Source organism: Gymnoscopelus microlampas, assembly GCF_963454915.1.
Source record: "Gymnoscopelus microlampas genome assembly, chromosome: 2".
Lineage (NCBI taxonomy): Eukaryota > Metazoa > Chordata > Actinopteri > Myctophiformes > Myctophidae > Gymnoscopelus > Gymnoscopelus microlampas.
Window position 1 is genome coordinate 50,324,415 of NC_139939.1, and position 26,650 is coordinate 50,351,064.

Here is a 26,650-nt window from a genome sequence, read left to right on the forward strand (position 1 = left end):
TTGTGCAACCACAGAATCATCAACATCCTCATCGACCTCAGTGCTGCTTTTGATACCATCAACCATTCCCAAACTCACACTGAACTGGTCACACACTGCTGTAGAAACATGCATTCATGCCTTAATCACCATCCAGACCTGGCTACTACAATAGCCTCTTATTTGGCGCCACTACGAAAAGTCCTCAACAAACTACCGAGCTATGCAAACTTCCATTGCCAGCCCACTCGGCAGAACCCACCCCAGAAACCCCATGACACCAGTCCTCCATGGCCTTCACTGATTGATTCCCAGTAAAATACAGAATAGATTTCAAAATACTGCTCAGCACCTACAAGGCCCTCAACTACCTTGCTCCCTCTGACCTCCTCTACCACCATGCCCCCTCCCATACCCTCCCGTGATGGCAACTTCATGATGGTCCAGGTCCTAGAACATGCGCCAAACAATTGGTGAAAAGGCCTTCTCAGTAGCTGCCCCCTCCCTATGGAACTCACTCCCAAATAACATCACAGCTGCCTGTATCGGTATATCTTCCATAAATAAGTGCACTCATGTATGGATATACCTTCTACAATCTGACTCAATTAACCCCCTTTTTTTACACATCGCCCAATGATACTAAGGTTTTTCTTTACTGGTTAGAATGTGTGTCCTGCCTGTTCTTTTTAACCTTCTTAATTTATTTATTTCTCTTCTTTTTATTTATTTGTAATCCAGCATAAGCTCTATTATTGTCTTGTGGAACATGCCACACTAACATTTCACAGCTTGTGAGAGTCGAGGTTTAAAATAGTCGCTTCTTTTGGGCTTGCTTTCCTAGGCCTGGTTGCTTGTTTCTCTCACAGAATCTGGCAAAACTGCACGAGGCTCGCTCGGGCGTGCCTCATGAGCCTCAATGCCTCGTTGTCTGTGAGGGCCTGCCTCGTTTTCAAGTGATTTTAAAAAGTGCATTTGTTGTAAAACCTCTCAGCTCATACGCATTATGTTGAGTGAATCAAAAAAAAGAGCTCCCCCAAAACAACTGGCTTGATGACTGGCTTGGGAACGGCATACCGCACTCAAACTCTCGCCTATATTCCAAAACCATTTGAATATCAATGGCAGCTTCTGTGTGGGAACAAACATCAATCATCAAATCCCTTGTTTGTACCAGGTGGCCTCCTCTCCTCCCCTGCTCCACAAACACTTTGGATTTTTCAAACTTTATCCATCTATCCAATGTGCCCTCCTTTTGCTGCCACATCACATTTTTAATGTCCTCCCTGTCTTTGTTCATCCATCTCCATCTTTCTCTAGGTCTCCAGAAGTGCTCCCCCCTTTCTCCTAACCCCAGTGTGTGTGTGTGTGTGTGTGTGCGCGTGCGCGCGTGTGTGTGTGTGTGTGTGTGTGTGTGTGTGTGTGTGTGTGTGTGTGTGTGTGTGTGTGTGTGTGTGTGTGTGCGTGTGCGTGTGCGTGTGCGTGTGCGTGTGTGTGTGTGTGTGTGTGTGTGTGCGTGTGCGTGTGCGTGTGTGCGTGTGTGTGTGTGTGTGTGTGTGCGCGTGTGTGTGTGGCTGCATCAAAAGGGCACTTTCCGCACATTTGATGGCAAACAATCCAATTCAGCTACACTCTAAAATAATGAGCCTGTAGGAGAAAAGTGAGACTCTTGCCCGGCTTATAGACACCTGCAGCGAGAATCACTTTTATTTACTGGTGCCAGGGAAGTTATACAACAACACGTAGCTCTCCACAGGCAGAGGGAGGGAGAGAGAGAGAGAGAGAGAGAGAGAGAGAGAGAGTATCTTTCAACACAAGCCAGCTAATGAGTGGGTAGGATAGAGGGAGGTATTTGTTATCCCTTTAAGACCTGGAACGCATCCGTGTCATTTTTAGATTTCTTTGGCTATTCAAAAATAGCAGATATACAAGCTCATGGCGCGGCACCGAGTGCCGCGCCATGAGCTTGTAGATCTGCTATTTTTTGAAAAACCGTGAACATTTGTGCAAATCTTTGAATATATATATTTTTTTAAACAAACGTTTTTAACTCAAATCTTTGCTTCTAGGGGATTTTTTAATTATGTTGCTATATCATTGGTTCTCAAACTTTTTTCATGTCAAGGACCACTCAAAATGTTGTTCCAGGGACCACCAGAAGCAACGATTTGAGTAAAAAATGTTCGCTCTAAAGAACTATATATATTCAAAGATTTGCACACATTTTCACGATTTAAAAAAAATTGCAGATCTACAAGCTCGTAGCGCGGCACTCGGTGCCGCGCTACGAGCTTGTATATCTGCTATTTTTGAATAGCAAAAGTGTAAAATAATGCTTTTTTAGCTCAAATCTAAAAATGACACAGATGCGTCTTCAGTTCTTAATGGGTTAAAAGTACAAGAGATAGTGGGTGAACTGTTTGTGTAACTAAAGGGAGATGGATAATGTTGCGTTTGTCACACTGTGGAGTATTATGTGAAAGTCAATGGGCGATGTGGAGTTTTCCTCACTCTATCGCGAGTGTTTATATAATATAATACCAATAATGAGACTGTGTGGGAGAGACAAACGAGGTCTAAGGGAATGTGAAGCATTGCAACTGACTCGCAATAAAAAATTCTGGGTGTACAGAATATTACTGTTAACCCTTTCAGACCGGGAAGGCTTCTGTGTGTCAACATTTCTTTGGGCTATTTTTGGGGAAAAAATCGTGGACATTTTGTGCAAATCTTTGAATATATATATACATGTATATATATTGAAGCGAACATTTTAACTCAAATCTTTGCTTCTGGGGGATTCTACAAATGACAGTTTTCTGAAAAAACGTATGTTTCTATATCAGTGGTGCTCAAACCTTTTCATGTCAAGGACCCCCAAAATTATATGAATTTATCCACAGACCCCCATCTCAAAATGTTTGGTTCCAGGGACCCCCCAGAAGCAAAGAATAGAGTTAAAAATGTTCGCTTTAAACAATATATATTGAAAGATTTGCGCACATTTTCACGATTTTTCAAAAATAGCAGATCTACAAGCTCATAGCGCGGCACTCGGTGCCGCGCTACGAGCTTGTAGATCTGCTATTTTTGAATAGCCCAATGTGTAAAATAATGCTTTTTTTTGCTCAAATGAAAAAGTGACACAGATGCGTTCCAGGTCTAAATAGGTTAATATTCTAGATGCCTTGCGTGTAACCCATCTACCCTGTTTTACCTGTGCAGTGTGGAACGTGTATGTGTGTGTGTGTGTGTGTGTGTGTGTGCGTGTGTATGTAGTGGCCTTACCACATGGCATGCATGTATGTAGGAGGCAGGCGCGGACTGCTGACCGGCGTGCAATTGTAAGACCTCATAATCCTCTCGGCCAATAGGAAATTGCGAAACAAGCTGGCCACAAGCAGGTCCTGACGGAACAACTTCTGAAACAAATCTAGAGAGAGAGGGAGAGTGTGCATGAGATCAGCAAGAGAGAGAGAAAAGAGTGACACTGAGAAACGACTCACCCGGTATAGGAGGAGACAGAAGATGGGAGTGAACACATTCCAATTGATTAGGAAAAATATATTATGAAATAAGTGTGCTCAACTATCACCTAGACAGCTGATTGGGGGGGGGGGGGGTGGAAGAACATGCTGAACAGTGACATGCTCTTAAAAGCAAGAGCAGGGGGGGAAGAAGAAGACGAAGAGGGCCATTGGGGATGTAAAATAGACCCTCGAGAAAAACGCAGGCTAAAACTCTTGATCATGCGGGCTAAAATCCTTGATTTTGCGATGAAATATGCGTTTTTTTTTTTGCAATTTTATGCGGTGAAATTGCAGGAAGTTGCGAAATATGCAAAATATGTGGAAATATGCGATGCGAATCGCATATTATGCGATGCAGCCTTTTTGAAAAAACGTTACCCCTGCATAATTATGTGCCATTTTGCTGATTATGCGGTAAATTCTGCGATCGCATAATCGCATTTTTCTGGAGGGTCTAGTGAAAGCAAATGATGACATTTCATTGGCTTAGTGCATTCACCAATTCATTTTAATGGGGTCCTTACACACTTGTTAGTGTTAGCAACGCTGCTATTGTCACTGTGATACGGCATTCCTGAGGGAAGTCTGTAAGTGTGTGTGTGTGTGTGGGTGCATTGCATGCAAAAGAGTTAGAGACACAGACAAGAAATAAAGTGGGTGCGGTGTTACCTGGTCAACCTTGCGTTGTGGATGCTTGCTACTGTGTGTGTGTGCGTGTGTGTGTGTGTGTGTGTGTGCGCGCACACACGTGCGTGTGTGCATTAGGCCTGTCCCCAACTAAGGATTTGTTTAGTCGAATCTAATTGGCGACTAATTGCCAATAGTCGACTGGCAGTCGACTAATGCAAAAAAAAAGGGCCAAAATACATTTTATTTCAAAGGGCCAAGTCTACACAGTTTGTTTTGTGTCCCCAGCAGAGTTTCTAGTGTCTCTATCTCTCTCTGGAAGAGGTTGCACATGAACTCTGCAGCCGCACTGAGGCGCTCCAACACAAACAATACCAATACAAAGACGAGGAATAAGAAGAATAAAGTGGAAGTTACGTGTGGTTGCAGGTGTAGACTTGGCCCAAAAACTATTAAAAACATTTTTGGCCCTTAAAAAAAAAGGGCCTTTTTTTTCTCGACTAGATTCGACTAAGAGACACGCAGTCGACTTGGACCCCCCGCGACTAATTAGTCGACTACTCGAGGTCAGGCCTAGTGTGCATTAGGGCATTCACGAATAGTGATTTTTAGTATTCGAATTATTCGACCTATAAGTATTCGAATATTCGATTAATCGATTTGATTATAAAAAATAAAATAATAAAAAAATAAAAAATAAAAAAAATAAAAAGTTTTTTTTTTTTTTTTTTTTCAATGACATTGATGACTGGACTCAAGGAATGCGAGTTGACGTCACACCAGAGCTCACAGCTGCGTGTCTGCTGCAGAAAAGCCACTAAAAAAAAAAAAAATCAAAAAAAAAAAAGATTTTTTTTTTTTTATCGAATAATCGAATAGTGGTTTGATAGTCGAATAGTCGGTTTGATAGTCGAATATTCGAATATTCGATTATTCTGTTAATGCCCTAGTGTGCATGCGTGTGTGTGTGTGTATGTGCATGCGTGTGCGTGTGCGAGTCCTCACCTCTGGGCAGCACGTTCCAGGCGATGGTGTCGGTGATAGCTGTGAAGATCCAGTTGAGCTCTCCCAGAGGAGTGCGTCTGTCGTTTAGTCTGCCAGGGATTCTGTTCCACACAACAAATAAGAGACAGATGGCACCGGGTCAGCAATACTGGCTCCATTAAAAAGCTGTTGGAGTCGGAGCGCATCTGTCGCTCTAATTTTATTTTAATCAACCACACATCTTGAGATGTGTCTGATCCACACGACGATGTTCAAAGTAAAGTCACGTGAGAGAGGGAAGACCGGGCGGAGGTATAAGTGACACCGTACGCCAGTGGTGTAAAGTAACTAAGTACATTTACTCAAGTACTGTACTTATAAGTACACTTTTGAGGAATTTTTACTTCACTGGAGTATTTCCAATTTTCAGTACTTTTACTTCTTTACTTCCACTACATCTCAGAGGCAAATATTGTGCTTTTACTCAACTACAATTATTTGAAAACTTTAGTGACTAGTTACTTTTCAGACATAAATTATGCTATTAAGAAACATACATGAACCACTTTAGCTCTATTTTATACATAGGCAATTTGAAAATAGCAGATCTACAAGCTCACAACGCGTCGCGATGCGACGCGTTGTGAGCTTGTAGATCTGCTATTTTCAAACATTTTAGTACTTTTACTTTTGGTACTTCAAGCATATTTTGACGCCAATACTTTTGTACTTTTACTCAAGTAACATTTTGAATTCCGGACTTTTAACTTGTAACAAAGTACTTCTACATTGCAGTATTGATACTTTTACTTACTGTAAGTAAAACATTTGAGTACTTTTTCCACTTGTTCTCACCACGGTGGTGGTGAGGAAACATGTGTGGAAGCTACACTGGATGAAGACGTTAGGGTATATAGGCTTCTGAGTAAAGCGTGACTGGAACAGCCACCAGCACATCATCTAGACTTTTTATGAGGAGGATTTGAGATTCACGAAAAGCCCATCTGCGCCTAATTCTAAGAGAGAGGCATGGAAATGAGCACGGCGGATTTTGTTCCAGGCAGAACGCAGGCAGAACGGCATTGATGGTAATCACCATGATGCCACGGGGAAAAAAACACCTTGGGAACACCCTGGCTTTCCTTACTTCTAATGAACACTGTGAAAGCACCAGAAGATATAAGTCTAAGGTTGTGGTTGTGGCGAACATTATAGTACTGTACATTAACCCATTAACTCTTAAACTGACAGAGTTTTTTGTTTTACCCCCACAGACTGCCAGTGTTTTCTAAGCTAGTACTTAGAAAAAATGTTATTTTTTTTTTCCGTTTATTGTTTAACATTGAAGTGAATGGAGCAGCAACTTTTGGGAAAATGTTATCTCCTGGTTCTCCTGGACGAACGGAAAAACGGAAAAACCCCAAAAATAAAGAATAATTTTAGAAATGTTTTTTTTGTAAAAAATATTTTTTTTGCCAAAAACAATAGCTAAATTCTCAAAAACGTGGCAGATAATGAGTTAAGACCTGAGGTGATTCTTAAAAATGTTTTCTAAATCCTAACTCTTTTTTGAAAAAAAAATCTAAAACATTTTTTTTCTCCAAGGTTTTTCAAAAATAGCAGATCTGCCAGCTCATAGCGCGGCACTCGGTGCCGCGCTATGAGCTTGTAGATCTGCTATTTTTGAATAGCCAAATAAATCTAAAGTGACACAGATGCGTACCAGGTCTTATAGGCAAAAACAGGAGCATATAGTTGAGAATAGGGGAAGAGATAAAAAAAAAAGGAAGGATAGAAACCAGAAGAAATGACTGAAAGATGAATCTTCATCTGCTGAGAGAGAGAGAGAGAGAGAGAGAGAGAGAGAGAGAGAGAGAGAGAGAGAGAGACTAATGACACCCTGACAGCTCTTATACAGAGGTAAAAATCAATAGCTCCTGGATACGAAGGGGTGATGATGATGATGATGAGGGGTGCCCAGCAAATGCAATAAATGGATTTCCACAACCCTTTGAGCATTGAGCATGCACACGTACGCATGCACGTCGCATGCACAAGAATGCTGTAGGGCTGGGTGACAGGCTGTCCACCTCAAACACACAATTGAAGCCTGCGTACCGATAAGAAGACTGGATTCAGGATAGGCAGACAGTGTAGTTGGGATTAAATATACAGTATGAAGGGTTAAATATCTCTATTTCTGATAGCAATCATTGCCATAGAATTGGAAGTGATGACACAAAGGAGTGAGCAGACACATTGGAACTGGAACACGATAAAATATATGCTGATAAATAGGTAGTCTCTCTCCTGATTGGGTGTAAATGGCAACACACCTGGAAATGTATCTTCTGCTGGTGAGACGGGGAGAGACCCCTGTTATTAAACAGACACTACATAGCAATTATTACTATCATAATATAGAGCTTTAACTAAAAACCTATCACTTACACCACCTTTAAGTGGAAAAGCTGCCATGTATTAATAAAGTCCACCAATAAACATACTACCACACACATTGAGAAATGACAAGTGTGTGCGTGTGTGTGTGTGTGTGTGTGTGTGTGTGTGTGTGTGTGTGTGTGTGTGTGTGTGTGTGTGTGTGTGTGTGTGTGTGTGTGTGTGTGTGTGTGTGCGTGTGTGTGTGCGCGCGCGTTGGGTACAGTCAAAATTTCAGAAAAAGAACTCTTGTCAGCAGCTGTCCGTGCCTGTAGAACAATCACGCCATAAACCTCCAACCACCAGCGGATAGCCTAGTAGTTTATAATGGCTTGTGCCAAAATACAAGTGATAGTACATTCACAGTCCTCAACAGACACCATTAGCTACACTAACTCAAAGCAACAAAACAATCTCTTGCTGCAGCTGTTGAGTCCCATTCCTGGCAGGTGAATGCCTATTACCGGTGGTGGAAATTACATTTACTCAAGTACTCTACTTAGTACTCTACTTAACCCATTTAGACCTGGAACGCATCTGTGTCATTTTTTGATTTGAGCTAAAAAAGCATTATTTTACACTTTTGGCTATTCAAAAATAGCAGATCTACAAGCTCATAGCGCGGCACCGAGTGCCGCGCTACGAGCTTGTAGATCTGCTATTTTTGAAAAAAAAACGTGAAAATGTGTGCAAATCTTTGAATATATTGTTTTAAAGCGAACAATCTTTGCTTCTGGGGGGGTCCCTGGAACAAAATATTTTGAGATGGGGGTCCGCGGCCAAATATATATCATTTTGGGGGGTCCTTGACATGAAAAAGTTTGAGCAGCACTGATACAGAAAACTGTTGGGATTTAGAAGACATTTGTAGAATCGGCTTCAGGTCTTAATGAATTAAGCAATTAAGTTTTGTACTTTACTTGAGTATGTAAATATTTTCAATACTTTACACTTCTACTCCACTACATCTCAGGAGGTAAATATTGTACTCCACTACAATTATTCGGGAAAAAACTTAGTTACAAGTAACTTTGTAGATTTTGATTCATGGGACTTACAGTACAGTATACTTGTAAAAGTAAAAAAGAAATGTAATAAATAATACAAAAAGAGTACTTCTTCCACCATTGCCGGCTTCTCAGTACTACGTGTGTCTGCCAAAGATGTTTGGCTAGTGACTACTTAGAAGGAACACTCTAAGGCTCTTCTCTAAGCCTTTCATCTGCTCAATTTGTTGGCGTAATATTCTGTCTAGAAGAGAAAAAAACACTTGTTCGCTGGAGGGATGGATGACAGATAGATGTAGAGATGGATGGATGGATACAAATGAATGGATGTGTATACAGACGGATGGACAAACACGTACGCATGGGTGGGTGGGTGTGTGGACAGATACATAGACGGATGGATAACTTGGTAGCTACTGTATTATCCCATTGAGACCTGGAACGCATCTGTGTCATTTTTAGATTAGAGCAAAAAAAAAAAAGCATTATTTTACACTTTGGGCTATTCAAAAATAGCAGATATACAAGCTCATAGCGCGGCACCGAGTGCCGCGCTATGAGCTTGTAGATCTGCTATTTTTGAAAAATCGTGAAAATGTGTGCAAATCTTTGTACATACAGTATTTTTAAAGCGAACATTTTTAACTCAAATCTTTGCTTCTGGAACAAAAGACATACATCTCTTACATACGGAGAGAAGACATCAGCTGATTCCACTGCAACAGTCATTCTTATCATGGTTCTGAACAAATAACACAACCGGCCAAAGAATGCAAATATGCATCATACTTACTGAAATATGATATAGTCCCTGGAACAAAATATTTTGAGATGGGAATCCGCGGCCAAATACATATACATTTGGGGGTCCTTGACATGAAAAAGATTGAGCACCACTGATATAGAAACATGTTTTTTTCAGGGATTTAGAAGACATTTTGTAGAATTGGCTTCAGGTCTTAATGGGTTACGCAACCGGAATCATTCTGAAACTGGGATGCTGGCATCCCGACACTGAGGGGAAGTACTCTTTATAGAAGTATAGGGATTCTGAAAACTTAATTCTGCGAAAGGTATGTGTGGCTAGGCTATATTCAGACATGAGGGGTAGTCGTGATCGTCTCACAATGGCATTGTGTCAAAAAATGGTGCCGGTTACGTGTGGCAACGAGAGAGAGAGAGAGAGAGAGAGAGAGGGGGATTGTGAGACAGACGGCATACTGGGTTATGCAATAGATTTTTTATAACAAACAGAGGGGGGAAAAAATGGATGGGATAGAATGTTCCTCTCACCCTCCCTCACCCCCACCAACTGTAGGGCTGTCAGGGACAGACTGAGCTGGGTGGGTGGGTGGAATGTGAGGGTATGTTTTGTCTTGTTATTTTTGACTGCGTTTGTGTCTGCTAGTTTTTTTGTTGAATTTTGTTGTATTTCTCAATTAAAATGTGTGTGTGTGTATGTGTGTCTGTGTATATATAAATGATATATCATCGCAGTCGGGTGGAAAACTTGTATGTCCATATTCTTATTATTTTAAAAACTATTCAAAATAGTAAAAATCACACCCAGTGTGAAGAGTGGTGCCTTTGAAAGTGTAACTGGTTGCATCCTTGTGTTGCAATCAGCAACAATATGTTGTCACGTGACACGTGACAACATATTGTCACGTGTCACGTGAAGCTTGACCAATCAGTCGTGCTCAAACATACGGACGGACGGACATACGGACAAAGTCAAATGTAGGAGTGGTTGGCACCACTCAAAAATAGCCGATCTATAAGCTCATGTTGTGAGCTTGTAGATCTGCTATTTTCACTTCTTGTGTGCGACACTCTTGTACGGCATTAGTTTACGAAAAAGCGTACAAATTGAAATATGGAGAAATATGAAGAAGGTTTCCGCTTGACAGCACCGACATACTGTATATATATTATATATATATATATATATATATATATATATATATATATATATATATATATATACAGTATATAGCTTTACTTTATTTGCATGACCAGGAAAACACACTCACTGCTTGTGTTCAGCGAATATGAAATTCTTCCTATACTGTAGTACTATACTACCATTTGTCACAACCATCACGTACCCCCATATGAACACCAACGCTCACCCGCATACAAAGCATACAGTATATATGCGTGTTCACGCTCTCACAGCACCTATACCCACTCACACAAACACCAAAATAATGACGCTTGAGTTTACAGCATTGCATAACCCATTGAGACCTGAAGCCGATGCTACACGTCTCCTAAATCTCAACAGTTTTCTGAAAAACGTGTGTTTCTATATCAGTGGTGCTCAATCTTTTTCATGTCAAGGACCCCTAAAATTATATGTATTTGGCCGCGGACCCCCATCAAAATATTTTGTTCCAGGGACCCCCAGAAGCAAAGATTTGAGTTAAAAATGTTCGCTTTAAAAATATACATATATTCAGAAGATTTGCACACATTTTCACGATTTTTCAAAAATAGCAGATCTACAAGCTCGTAGCGCGGCACTCGGTGCCGCGCTACGAGCTTGTATATCTGCTATTTTTGAATAACCCAAAGTGTAAAATAATGCCTTTTTAGCTCAAATCTAAAAATGACACAGTTCCAGGTCTTAATGGGATAACTCAGACAGCTTGGCAGAGAAGACAGCCGTAGGCATTCAACAAGGTTAGCACGACTCTCTCGAATCTATCTTTAGACTCAGACTGGTAGATACCATACAATACAACCATCCAGAAGACGGTCTGAATTCACCAGATCGTGGCGGCGGTGTGTGTGTGTATCTAATTTATAAATGCATACAGTGCAGACTGTAGAACCATGTTAACCCTTTCAGAACGAGAACGCATCCGTGTGTCATTTTAAGATTTATTTGGGTTATTCAAAAATAGCAGATATACAAGCTCATAGCGCGGCACCGAGTGCAGCGCTATGAGCTTGTATATCTGCAATTTTTTTTGAAAAAAATCGTGAAAATGTGTGCAAATCTTTGAATTATCTATTTTTTCCATAGCGATCTTTTTTAACTTCGTTACAACTTCTGGGGGGGTCCCTGGAACAAAATATTTTGAGATGGGAGTCCGCGGCCAAAATTCATAAAATTTTGGGGGTCCTTGACATGAAAAAGTTGGAGAACCACTGGTTATAGCAACATCATTTGTTTTAAAAAAACTGTTAGGATTTAAAAGACATGTAGAATCCCCCAGAAGCAAAGATTTGAGTAACAAATGTTCGCTTTAAAAATATGTATATATATATATATTCAAAGATTTTCACAAATGTTCAAGATTTTTCAAAAAATAGCAGATCTACAAGCTCATAGCGCGGCACTCGGTGCCGCGCTATGAGCTTGTATATCTGCTATTTTTGAATAGCCCAAAGAAATCTTAAAAATGACACAGATGCGTTCCAGGTCTTAAAGGGTTAGATGGCGAGCGTGGTGGCATCACGGAGACAGGAGGAGTGAGCAGGTAAATGAGTTTAGAGACATTCTTTCTTTTATGAGGCTCTGGGAACCAAACTCCATTATTTAAATCTGAGGAACATTAAGCTGAGTCAACACTTAGGCTCTCTGGATGAGTGCTGGGGCACACAATGAACTGAGAGAGAGAGAGAGAGAGAGAGAGAGAGGGACAGACAGATATTTATAGTAAGCATCAGCCTAGAGGGACAGGCTGGACACGCTGGAAATGTTGCCCTGCGGTCAAGTTTGGGACTGCTGAAACTAAACAACTCATCCCTATGTTCCCCGGGTTCTATGTTCCCCCACTAAGGTTAGGTTTAGTTTAGGTCCTATGTTCCCCGGGTCCTATGTTTCCCGCTTTCCTAGGGAGAGCGGGAAACATAGGACCCGGGGAACATAGGTACGGTCCCCCTAAAATCAGTGGTGGAAAAAGTACTCACATTTTTAACTTACTGTAAGTAAAAGTATCAATACTGTAATTTAGAAATACTCTGTTACAAGTAAAGGTCCGGGAATTCAAAATTTACTTGAGTAAAAGTACAAAAGTATTGGTATCAAATATGTACACCTTAAGATAAATCCAATTTATGGATAGAGTGTTCCAATACTCCCAGCACTGAGATCTCTATGCCAACCACACTGTCTGCCTCTCATGAATCGAGTCTTCTTATCGGTACGCACTACGCAGGCTTCAAATGTGTGTTTGAGGTGGACAGCCTGGCACGACAGTGGGTAGGCGAGGACACCATTTTATCAGAGGCAGTAGACTGTGTGCCCAGTGGCGGATGGAGAAAAAGCCTGGCTGTCATGTACTCCCTGCATACAGACCCAGACTCCATCGCAAGGCTTTTTTGGGGTCAACGGCATTGACCGAGAGTTCTTTTTATTTTGTTGGGTATTTCTTTTTCTTTTCTCCTCAGAGATGGGAAAGAGAACTGGAAGACAGAGAGAGAGAGAGGGGAAGGGAGGTTATAAGGCTTGGGGAAGGATTTGATGCGGCTGATGTGGTTCCACGGGCAGGGGGGGGGACTTTAGCAGTACACACTATCTTCACGTACTAAGTCTGAGAACTGTCAAAGATTTTAGCTTCTTCAGTTAAAATGTGCCCCATCTCTTCAACTGACACTGTCACTTTCGGATTATAATCAGGAACACTATAGAACTGCATTTGAGCTGCAGCCTATATTCCACAGATTGGAAGGGCAGACAATAAACCACCAAAATAGACCACTATAACTGTTTAGAACTGATTAACTGACAATTAAAAATGACTAAATAATATAAAGAAACGATGAACGTTGGGAACGACGGACTGACGGCTGAGAGGGTCGGAGGCCCTCCGCTGACGCATCGCGCCTCAATACGCCTCTCAGCCATTATAAAATACAAGGTAAACTGACACCTCTTGTGGCTTATTGCTTTAATACTCAATTGTACACGTTTGCAAAAAAACTATCTTATATATGTAATTAACAAAGGTGACTTCATAAAGGATGTGACTGTGTGTGAGTTGGACGAACACTATCAGTCACCCATTAATCAATAGCGGGTATATATTATATTGGGTATATATTCATTTATAAAATAAATAAATAGAAACTAGAAAAAGTGCTCCTCGGAGCACAGGTCTCCGCCAGGTCAGGTAGGTTATTTTGGCCTCCTGGTGGCGCTATAATAGGCCAATGTGAAAAGGGTGCCATTTATTCTTAGGTCTTTCACGGCAATCAGACACTGCATTCATGATTTGAGGCATTTTGTTCCAAAAATGTGTTTTGCTAAATTAGACCTGCTGGTGGCACTATAACAGGCCAATGTGAAAAGGGTGGCATTTCTTCCTCAGCCTAGTGGGAATGTGCGTGTGAAATTTCACGGAAATCGAAAGCTGCGTGCATAGTTTGAGGCTTTTTGTTCAAAACGGACCAATCCTGCAAACTTTGGAAGCCAACCATAGGCAATGAGGATGGAATATGGGAAATCGAACAGATCCGTGTTGATCACATGACTATAGAGATACTGTGTACCGATTTGCATGACGTTTGGATAAAATCTGTAGGAGTAATGTTAAAAAATGGGTTTTGCACAAATCGGCCTCCTGGTGGCGCTATAACAGGCCCATGTGAAAAAAATGGGGCAGAGGTTCTGAATTGGCATCCAGGGAGTGTGTGTGCACAGTTTCGGAGCGACCGGGCCAACGGTGCCGGAGATTAGCTGCTAACACACAGACAGGACGGACACACACACGGACGGACGGACAGACGGAGGGTAAAACATACTCTCTCGCCATGCCTTCGGTCTGGCGGAGACAATAATGAGTGAGCTGCTTTGAGGAGTGAACACGTTTGAAGAAAGGTGCACAGAGGGAAAAGTAGGGCACACTCGGTAAGTAAACTCTGGACAGAATCCTAGAACTTGCAAATGTACAGTGGTAGCGAGAGATAAGAGAGGCTGCAGACCAAAGAGAGAGGACACATAAAATGTTCATCTGCTTGCGTCACTGGTCCCACAGTGACGCAGTGATGATGAGCCCCTCCTTGTACTGGTAAAAAAAAAAAGAAGGGAAAAAAACAGACCAAGTCACACTATGCAACACGCACACTACAGCAGACTGAGCTCATTCAGAGTGGCACAAGCCTTCAGCCAAACACTAATTAACCTCTTGAGGAGGACACTGCTGTGTTCTCAACTTACAAATATAAGATAATGTGCGTGTGTGCGTGTGTGTGTGTGTGTGTGTGTGTACATGCACACAAGTGCCTCTCTGTGAGACACAGGAGAGCGCAGCTTTAGACTATTAACCCATTAAGACCTGATGAAGCCGATTCTACAAAATGTCTTCTAAAGCCCAACGGTATTCTGAAAAACGTATGTTTCTATAATCAGTGGTTCTCGAACGTTTTCATGTCAAGGACCCCCCAAAATGATATGTATTTGTCCGCCGACCCCCCCCATCTAAAAATATGTTGTTCCAGGGACCCCCCAGAAGCAAAGATTTGAAACAACAAAGCTTTAAAACAATATAGATATTCAAAGATTTGCACACATTTTCACGATTAAAAAAGAAAAATAGCAGATCTACAAGCTCGTAGCGCGGCACTCGGTGCCGCGCTACGAGCTTGTATATCTGCTATTTTTCAATAGCCAAAGTGTAAAAGAATGCTTTTTTTTTAGCTCAAATCAAAAAATTACACAGATGCGTTCCAGGTCTTAATGAATTAATAATGGGCATAGGAATAAAAGTCATTTAAAAAAAGCCTTGCTGAAACATAATATGTAATAATGTAAAACTATTCAATTTCTAAACTCTCGACACCGCAAACTACTTTCGGACTGACGCCTTTTTCTCTCTCTCCTGATGCTGAAATGTAATAATCACATCTGAACTTCAGTTCGTTAGCTGCAATTCCGAGTGTGATCAACAGACGTGTTTTATGTAAATCCTTTCACTTACAGTACAGTACCTCCGCAATGCAAGACAACAAAAGAACGAGAAAAAGCCGCCTCCAAATGTTCTGAGAAACAGCTCAAAACTTTAAGCCCATGACATCGATATTGAGTACAAAATATCAATCTGTGACTGTGTTGTGCCTAAGAGCAAGAGATGTTCTGTACTCAGTGGCACGGCCGGCACAGCCGAGAAGAAATAAGTGCTTTTATCCCATTAAGACCTGGAACTGTCTCATTTTTAGATTTGAGCTAAAAAGCATTATTTTACACTTTGGGCTATTCAAAAATAGCAGATATACAAGCTCATAGCGCGGCACCGAGTGCCGCGCTACGAGCTTGTAGATCTGCTATTTTTGAAAATGTGTGAAAATGTGTGGAAATCGTTGAATATATATATATTTTTAAAGCAAACATTTTTAACTCAAATCTTTGCTTCTGGGGGTCCGTGGAACAACATATTTTGATGGGGATCGGCGGCCAAATACATATAATTTTGGGGGTCCTTGACATGAAAAAGATTGAGCACCACTGATAGAGAAACATACGTTTTTCAGAAAACTGTTGGGATTTAGGAGACATGTAGAATCGGCTTCAGGTCTCAATGGGTTATTGAAGAAAAGTACAGCGTTAAATCTGCCACATTCTAACTGCTACACAGGCTGTGTGGGGAGAGGCAAAAAGGGAGAGAGAGCATTATGCCTAGAGGATTGAAAACAACAGAGGGTGAACTGGGTGAGAGAGAGATGGAGAGAGAGAGAGAGAGAGAGAGATAGAGAGAGAGATTGAGAGAGGGTAATTACTATCTGAGGGAGCACTCCAACAAGAGAAAAATGGAAACACAAAGAGGAACAGAGTACAGAGCGCTATGGCGAAGCACTTACTTTTCAATGAGGTCTAGCGTCACACCTGGTACCAGTTTGGCACTCTTCTGCATACAAAACCTGGAGAAACACACACACACACACACACACACACACACACACACATACACACAAAACGTGTGGAATGGCATTAATAAAAGCAAAACAAACACACTATAATATAACCCTTTGATGAAGGGGGAACACAAAATGAACCGGAAAAAAAGAAAAAGGAAAAAAAGAAAAAGATACAGATAAATGCAGTTTGAAAAGTCTGGGCTGCTAAGCAACATGTCCTTGGACTATTTAGGGTTCTTCTAACTCATACATAGCTACTATTCATTGGCAGTCTAAAGGCATTCGTCTTCGGTTCAGGCTTGGAAGGAATATCTTCAGTTCAGACATGGAACTATTCCAAAACCTGAAGCGAAGACGAATGCATTCAGACTGCCAATGAATGGGAAACAAAGAGGGCCGGGTCTATGAAGAATCAGTCGCTCATATTTCTTAAATGTGTGTTGCAATGTTATTGTTTACTGTGCATGGTTAACCCATTAAGACCTGAGGCTGATTCTGCAAAATGTCTTCTAAATCCCAACAGTTTTCTGATAAACGTATGTTTCTGTATCAGTGGTGCTCAAACCTTTTCATGTCAAGGACACCCAGAATTATATGTATTTGGCCGCCGACCCCCATCTCAAAATATTTAGTTCCAGGGACCCCCAGAAGCAAAGATTTGAGTTAAAATGTTACATTTAATACAATATATATTCAAAGATTTGCACATATTTTCACGATTTAAAAAAAATAGCAGATCTACAAGCTCGTAGCGCGGCACTCGGTGCCGCGCTACGAGCTTGTATATCTGCTATTTTTGAATAGCCAAAGTGTAAAATAATGCTTTTTAGCTCAAATCAAAAAGTGACACATATGCGTCCCAGGTCTTAAAGGGGTAAAGGGGAATTTTGGACCACGGTTTTCTTACCTTTTCTATTATATTATGATATCTTAGGATGAATGGTACAGTAGAAACCTTTTTTAACTCCATCCCGGGTCCGCCACAGCTTAAAACGTGCGCCAAGATAAGCTAAGATATCATATCATAGAAAAGATAAGGAAACCGTGGCCCAAAATTCCCCTTTAACTCTGACAGGTGGAGACAGGCATGCTACAGCACTGCTCAGGGTTCGGTAGAACTCACGCTCACCAGGACAAAAAAAAAACAAGTGTGTGTGATATGCAAGCATGTATTTGGTGTGTGTGGTTTTGTACAGTAATACCCAGGGGGCAAAGGGGGGTGTGCTGCATTTGCCCTGCCATCAAAGGTTGGCCACCAGAAATAATATCTATGACCCAGTAGGATCACAACCTATATGGGTTTTGCTGGAAATCCAATATGGCCGCCTCAATATTGGCCCCTATCAGAAAATAGCTTTGGCGATAACTTTTGAACCAGATGGGCTAGAAATGCAAACTTGGTGTCTATTTCATGGTTTCAGAGCATGAGAAACTCAATGGAATACTTATTTTTATGATTAGGTGTGTCTGGACCTTTACTTTGCATATTTCCAAGATGGACGCCACCCGAAAATGAGTTTTACTATGACCTTTACAGTGACAGCTAACTGTTATGGCAAAAAGTCTGCTTTTTAAGCAATATGAACACATTTGGTCAGTTTGAGCTTTCATTTCTATGTTGTCAATATGGCTGCAGTCATAAATAATGTATGGTATTACATTTTTGCTCAGATTCTATCTATAGTTGTGGGGGTGATTGCAGTGAAAAATCTGAGAAAAAGCCCACAATGTATCTTATGTATCATTTTAATAAACTAACTATAATATAAACAGACACATGCACACTCCAAGACTTGCCAAAAACTTCAACTTTAGGGCTATACAAATTAACATAGTGGTATGCATTCAAGTAACATAACAAAATATAGACTACTTAGTGACAAACAGAGTAAAAGCGGATTTGAGGTTGCCTACAAAAGGTTCATTTTGACCTCTATGGTGCTGTCTTGCCTGCTTCTAAAGCCAATGATACTATGGTACAATGCTATTCACCATCACTGTTGTCACGTGTTGCACTGATCCTGCTGCATCGTGTCTCCAGTCCCTGGCAACGGCCTCCTAAGTAGCATGAAACCATGAAATAGACACCAAGTTTGCATTTCTAGCCCATCTGGTTCAAAAGTTATCGCCAAAGCTATTTTCTGATAGGGGCCAATATTGAGGCGGCCATATTGGATTTCCAGCAAAAAATTGACCGGGTTGTCCATATAGGTTGTGATCCTACTGGGTCATAGATATTATTTCTGGTGGCCAACCTTTGATGGCAGGGCAAATGCAGGTTTCCAAAAAAAGGGGGGGGTTGCCCCCTGGGTATAAGCAGGTTCCTGTTTGTGTGTGGGTCTGTCAAACCTCAGACACTAAAGAAAGCAAAAACACAAGTAGTCCATTGTACAACATGACATGACATCAGACTTAATATATTCATATATCAGAACTGATGAGGTCAACGAAGAATTACCTTCCAAACTCCACATTAATTCAGTCCACCTGCCCTTTGAGATAAGCCAACAGGCCTTCAGTAAACCCCAGAAAAATGGGCATGGTGGGATATTAACATAAACCAGGGGTTTTCAACTGATTTTGACCCAGGGACCACCATCCTGACTAAGAGCAACCTGGGGAGTGGGGACCACCACTATTGTGCGTGGTGGGTCCTAATAGACCCACCCCACACAATAGTGGTGGGGGGTTCATGCACCGCCGGGAGCAGGAGAAAATAGCTATAATATCAATATAATATCTAATAAAATACAGTGATTTTGTTTGAATATGATGGAATATGATTAAGGATTACTGTGATTATGGTATGCTCACATTTCATATCACACACACACACACACACACACACACACACACACACACACACACACACACACACACACACAATACAGTAAGAACTCCTGTAAGTTATTAAAAGTAAAACTTTTTTTTTTTTTTTAACACTTAAACTGCTTGAATTATTTAAGATTTTTTGCTGTTGTCTGCCAGAGATTTTTCATTGAAATTAAAAAAGTACTCAGGAGCCGAGATACAGAATTTTTAAGTTTTAAGTTAACAAGGAAGTGGATAGGAGTCTATCTTCGAAAAATCATATCTCCTTGGTCTTTTTTTTTTTCTTTCTAAAAACGCATATATGCGTTATTGGCAGAGAATGAGTTAATGCATGGCCAGGGACCACCTGCAATACCTCCAGCCATGTGCTGGTAAATGTCACCTGTGGTCAGTCATTTTCTGCAATAACAGACATCTGGACAAGTAACTAAACAATGTATAGAAGATTTGTTTAAATCACTTTGAAAATAGTGATAGTCACTGATGAGTTTTTTGGACATTTTGGCCACTCTGGTCAGTGGATGTAAAACAGCTTCAGCACTGTGCCATATGGTGTTACAAGTATATGAAGTCCCTGCCTGTTCTTCTTGCGTATTGACATTTCATATGGCACCCAGAATAACATAATGTTCTGTTGAGGAACAGAACAGTACATTATCACACAGAGACGGGTAGACAGAGCGTTAGAGAGAGAGAGAGAGAGCTCACTGTGTGTGTGCACAGGTTCAGGTTGCTCTGAACGTCTACACAGTCACTATGCCCAAAGTCTCACGCCTTGTAAAACACCATGTGATGCACCTTGGGAACTTCTCCCTAAACCTAGTCGCAACTAATTTCCTATTTATGATACATATCGTTATCAGTTAACCCATTAAGAAGACCTGAAGCCGATTCTACATGTCTCCTAAATCGCAACAGTATTCTGAAAAACGTATGTTTCTATATCAGTGGTTCTCAATCTTTTTCATGTCAAGGACCCCCCAAAATTATATGTATTTGGCCGCGGACCCCCATCTCAAAATATGTTGTTCCAGGGACCCCGAGAAAGCAAAGATTTGAGTTAAAAATGTTTGCTTTAAAAATATATATATTCAAAGATGTGCACACATTTTCAAGATTTTTCAAAAATAGCAGATCTACAAGCTCATAGCGCGGCACTCGGTGCCGCGCTATGAGCTTGTAGATCTGCTATTTTTGAATAACCAAAGTGTAAAATAATGCTTTTTAGCTCAAATCTAAAAATGACACAGATGCGTTCCAGGTCTCAATGGGTTAAAGGAGTAGTTTACCACAAAAAATACTTATTTTCTATCAATTACACACCCCATGAAGCCTTGAATTCATGGAGATTGTTTTGTTTTTGTCGCGGCATTCCTAAGCCAATAATTTGATGACCGGTAGAGTCTCCTACTGAGCAGCCACCCATTTTTTGGGTGAACTAGTCCTTTAAATAGGTAAGTTAAAGGACGACTTCACCCATTTTCAACCTCTCTTCATATAAATGGTCCTCACTAATGGTCATTATAATATTATGGCACCATTTTCGTCTACTTTGTCTGAGTCTCACTCAGAGGAGGGCTGTGGACATTAACAGAAACCCGCCTACCAGTGACGTCATCAATGGGGAATCCAAGCTAATAAGAAACTGCAGGCTTTATATTCCTGGAGAAGTAGCATGCTAGAATAGAAGCCATTGCTTGGCTTCTATTATTAGATAGATACATTGTTTAGATAGCCAAAATGTAAATCTTGTTTGAAACGGTGATGTCAGTGGTAGGCGGTTTCTTAAGGGTCCACAGCCCACAGCCCTCCTATGAGATACAGACCGAGTAGATTTTATTTTTACCATTTTATCATGAGCATTAGCAATGACCAATTATATGAAGATAGGTTGAAAATGGGTTATGTCGTCCGTTATCTTAAATGTTTATGATTTAATGACATTATTATTTTATTATTATTTTTATTATTTTTATTTTTTATTCCCGGGAGCAGTATGGGTTAGCGCCCCATGCTGTGTCTTCTGTGAGGAAGAAGCCCAACAAACCCGCGGTTAGGCCTTTAGGAGGGCCATTCCATTCCAGCGTACCGCAAGCGGAGCTAATACCATTAGACGGCCCAATCTAGTGGTATCGGCCCAAGGAACCATCACGCCAGAAGGAAATGTTTGGATCGGGGCGGTGCACCTGATCTGGCGCAGCGCTCAGGTCCTGGACCTGGTGAGACGAAGGAGGAGCCCGGCCAGGAGACAACCCACAGAGCCTAGTCCCTCCACGTGCCAGAGCCTCCCCGAGTCCCGGCAGAGTACTTCCGGAGAAGCAGACTGCCCTGTCTTTCCCTATAGGGCTGACCGTGGGTGCTACTGGGACGTAAGTCGGGGCTTGATCAACCCTGGCTGGGTCACCTGGGCGAGGGTGTATGTTGTATGTTGCGAGACCCGAAACAGCCTATGACCCCAGGCTACAACACTGATGATGCGTCCCAGTTGCATCCATGTGATGTATTTCTTTATTTTAGAATACTCTGGTTCCAGGGGCGGCCTGGCGGGAATCGAGGAATTTGAAAGTTGTCGTAACTGCAGAGGAGAAATCATGTGCAACCTGTATACTGTAGTACTTAGCAAATAACAAAACTTTTGTCTTCCATTTCTATCAGTGGTTTCTGCACGACACAACCCTAGACATAAACACTGTTTATTATTAATTACAGGTCTAGACTTAAGAGACACACAGGTTGGAATAAACAGAACAAAGATCAGAAGAGCAGAAGACTGCATCAGCTAGAGTGAGTTCCCACTCAACCAGGCCTACGCAGGGACAGATCGATTTCCACCAAGCAAAGGTAGAGAACGAGATAGGGAGGTGCTGAGAGAACCGGAGAAATACGGCAGAGGATAGAGTACAGGAGATACGGAGGGGAGAGAGACAGATAGTTATTGAAACCGAGAGAGAGAGGGAATGATGGTTTTTAACCCATTAAGACCAGGAACGCATCTGTGTCATTTTTTTTATTTGAGCAAAAAAAGCATTATTTTACACTTTGGGCTATTCAAAAATAGCAGATCTACAAGCTCATAGCGCGGCACCGAGTGCCGCGCTATGAGCTTGTAGATCTGCTATTTTTGAAAAATCGTGAAAATGTGTGCAAATCTTCTGAATATATATATTTTTAAAGCGAACATTTTTAACTCAAATCTTTGCTTCTGGGGGGGTCCCTGGAACACAATATTTTGAGATGGGGGTCCACGGTCAAATACATATAATTTTGGGGGTCCTTGACATGATTTGACAAGTTTGAGCACCACTGATACAGAAATATACGTTTTTCAGAATACTGTCGGGATTTAGAAGACATTTGTAGAATGGGCCTCAGGCCTTAATGGGTTAAAAGCTCACAAGAAGTACGAACTTCTGACATGGATTCAAGAAAGGGGCAAGGTAAGGGCAGAGAGGAAGGGCAATAATAAAGAGAGAATAAGAGGATTAAGTTATTGTATGCCGAGTAAACTGAAGGGCAAGACACACCAGGGACTGTTGGACAGAGAATAGAAGACCGCTGAATGGCTCACACAACAAAGAGAGAAACTGGGAGAAAAAGAGAGAATTTAAACGTTTTTAGAGTGTATCCAACCACAGATTGAGTGAGGCACCTCTCGGGGGATTTTGTGAACAGAGGGAGGAGAACAGCTTTCCTCCCATCTTTGTTGGGTTCTCTCTCTCTAGCACCGTCTGTCTGTTGCACTTTCAATTCGGGGAGGGGGGAGGGGGGAGCGGGGGGGGGCTCACTGGCTAAGCATAATGATTGGCAAATTTCTTCTTGGTTCTAAATGGACTATTACATATAGGCTCAACCTTCATATTATCAAATGGAGGGAATACATTTTCTTGGACATTAACCCATTGAGACCTGAAGCCGATTCTACATGTCTCCTAAATCTCAACAGTATTCTGAAAAACGTATGTTTCTATATCAGTGGTGTTCAATCTTTTTCATGTCAAGGACCCCCAAAATTATATGTATTTGACCGCGGATCCCCATCAAAATAATTGGTTACAGGGACCCCCAGAAACAAAGATTTGAGTTAAAAATGTTCGCTTTAAAAATATATATATATCAAAGATTTGCACACATTTTCACGATTTTTCAAAAATAGCAGATCTACAAGCTCGTAGCGCGGTACTCGGTGCCGCGCTACGAGCTTGTATATCTGCTATTTTTGAATAGCCAAAGTGTAAAATAATGCTTTTTAGCTCAAATCTAAAAATGACACAGTTCCAGGTCTTAAAGGGCTAAAAAAGCTGGCCATTCAAAGATGTCTATCATGACGATGGATGCTCAACATAGTAAGTGACCCCAGGGCATGGCTACGCTACCACTGGTGTGCAAACAACGTCGCGACTCCATTCAGTTTCACCTCCTTTAGTCTCCCTTTTTAGTCCTCAAATGCATTTATTTTCCATGGCAAAGAAATACATAAAAATGTAAAAAAACGTACAAAACATGTTGCAACATTATTTAGTCACTCACAAGCAGTGTTGGGTTATATTACTTAGAAGAGTAATATGTTACTTATTACTTATTACTCTTTTGAAAAGTAATAATATTATATTACTTATTACTTGGAATCAAGAGTAATATATTACATATTACTTTATATTACTTTCCCCGCGCCCCTCGCAAAAGAAAATACGTGTAGTTTTTAGCCTTTTAGAACGGAATCCAATTTAATGGAACAATAGAAAACAGTCAACAGTCTTTATCTTTTTAAGTATTTTGCTGCAACAAATTCCATATTTGGAATTGGAACAATAATTATCCTTACAGAAACAACATCAATCTGAACTGCACACACTGGCTGCAGCCTCTCAAAAACTGAAACAATAAAGTAAACTTTTTGAACATTTCTTAACCTTTTCAACATATCTTACACCAGTCAATATTAATTAGCCAAAGTGCAAGGGGGCAAGGAGAGAGGAGAGGAGATATAGAGCAGTGGTTCTCAAACTTTTTTAATGTCAAGGACCCCCAAATTGACACTTATTAGCCCACGGACCCCCATTTCAAAAGATATGCCAGGGACCCCCATAAGAGAAGATTTTTTACGGCTCTAGCAGTGATTCTCAACCATTATAATTTCAACGACCCCCAGTTTGACATGCATTAGGGCTACAGACCCCCCATTTAATGGCATTTCTATCACTTGGACCGCAATTTATATTATAAAATCTATGTCAATTTAACTCTGCGAGAGTACAAATGGACCCTAACGGGTCTGAGAGTGTACAAATGGAACCAAATGGACCCTAACCCACACACCCCCACACACACACACACACACACACACACACACACACACACACACACACACACACAGCTGCCATTAATTAGTGATGTTGATTGCTATGTGGTCAAATGCGCATACAGGCTCAACGAGCCATCGTTAACCAGCTAGTGTTACACAGCTGACTGGCAATAATATGCGCATTTGTGTTGAAAACGCATCGCATCTGATCACTCTAATCTAATCCAAGGAAGTTGGAGCAACTCTCTAAAATGGTGGATTTTAGTTTGGCTGGTCATTTTGAGATGACAACAGCAACAAAGGTTAGTAGTAGACTTATATTTGAGATGAATGATGATCAGTCAGTTATTATTCCAGTGGTCTATCCAAGATGTTTTACAACGTTGACGACCAGCACTACAGTACTCCTCTTGCGTGCGTCTCCCTCTATGAACGCCACGGGGCCACCGTGTGTGTGCGTGTGTGGAGAGGGGGAGGGCTGGAGAGCCTGCAGATAGGCTACAACACGTTACAGACAGAGACGAGAGAGACTTCTCATTACGAGGTGTTTTACCGAGGGAGAACACTTCTCCAACTGTGCGCTGGCTGCGTGTTAAAAAGAACTAATCTGCAAGCTAAGAATCATCTCTGTTGACGTAGGTTGATAGCTTGTAGATCTGCTCTATTTTCACATGATGCGACAACTTGCCTCTACGAGAGACGGAGAGAGACTAGAGTAGCCTACATATTAAATGAGTGAATGAGCCAAAAAATGACGCTCGTCATCAGTAACGAGTAACGAGGCCTTTTTTGACCGAGTAATATGGTATTATATTACTGTTTTGGCAGAATAATACCTTACTTTACTCGTTACTGGGAAAAGTAATAATATTACAGTAATATATTATTTTTAATTCGTTACTGCCCAACACTGCTCACAAGCTCTTGTTAGTACTTTTCATTGGTTAAATATTTATAAGACTCAGAGAGAGAGTGAAACACACAGACTACCCTTTCAACGCGGCATCCTTATTCCGAGCATTACAGGCGAGAATTTTCCAAAATGTTTCCAAAATACCAAAGACACTGTCATACTTTACGAGTAAGGCAAAATTAGCCTGGTAAACCCTCCCTCCGGAAATCTCATTTCCATTTGATTTCAGGAGTGAGTCTGGCATGATCGCCCATTCTGCAATATTGGCTGTGGGCTGGAGTTGGGCGGGAGTAATACCGTTGACTGACAACCCCATCAGCCAATGATCGTTGTTCCCCTTCAGCCAATCAGCAGTTCATTTTTACCACCTCCAGACTAATGTGACGCAACGGGACTTTTGAGACAGCCATGCCCAAAGTTTGTATTTTTAAATAGGCTCTGTCATGATTAATTGACCACATACATGAAGTTAAACAACTAAATTCTATCCAAACGATATCTTAAAAGTAAATTCCGTGCCTCAAAAAAGAAGTTTGAGAGCGTTTTAAAACCGAAAGTAAAAAGTGTAACTGCCTACAGAAAACAATGGCGGATCGTTCCATTTTTGTCGGCTGCACTCGGTCCCATTCGGGCTCACTCGAACTCGCGACGACGCTGATAGGCTCGTCCATTTGGTGAACGGGCTAGAAACGCCCAGACAAGCCTTCAGGCCAGACTCCTTCCTGAAATCAAATGGAAATGAGATTTCCGGAGGGAGGGTTTACCAGGCTAAGGCAAAATAAGGGCACTGATGAAAAATCATAAAGCTGAAGAAAATAAGAATAACACATGAACTATTAAACCGAGAGATGTTCTACTTTAAGAAGAGTCACCTTCAATGGAAACCCTGTATTATCCTTAACCTGCGGCTCTTAGGAGCGCAATTCAACTATTCGACAAAAGTATCCTGAGATAAACCCCTTCCTTTCTACCTTACCTAATCCTTATCTCTAGACACTAAAGAGTGGTCTAACGTGGGAGCAGTGTGTTGCGTAATACCCCCCCCCCCCCCTGTAGTTCAACCCCACATCACGGAGGAGAAGGGAGACGACAGGTACTGTGTGTGTGGCAGGATTTCCACTCCTCATTTGCATTTCATTCATTAAGCAGACTCTCTGGAGCGAGAGAACAATGT

At 41.3% G+C, this 26,650-nt stretch overlaps 1 protein-coding gene across 2 annotated transcripts in view; it reads right to left on the minus strand.

The window, feature by feature from the left end:
- The window catches only part of rptor (regulatory associated protein of MTOR, complex 1), a 256,743-nt gene that overhangs the window by 103,026 nt on the left and 127,067 nt on the right, over positions 1 to 26,650 (minus strand). For both annotated transcript variants that reach the window (XM_084044061.1, XM_084044060.1), the window contains exons 8-10: positions 16,373 to 16,432; positions 5,142 to 5,242; positions 3,268 to 3,412 (exon numbers count right to left, since the gene is read on the minus strand). In XM_084044061.1, coding sequence (XP_083900187.1) covers positions 3,268 to 3,412; positions 5,142 to 5,242; positions 16,373 to 16,432 — 306 coding nt within the window. The remainder of the gene's footprint in view (positions 1 to 3,267; positions 3,413 to 5,141; positions 5,243 to 16,372; positions 16,433 to 26,650) is intronic.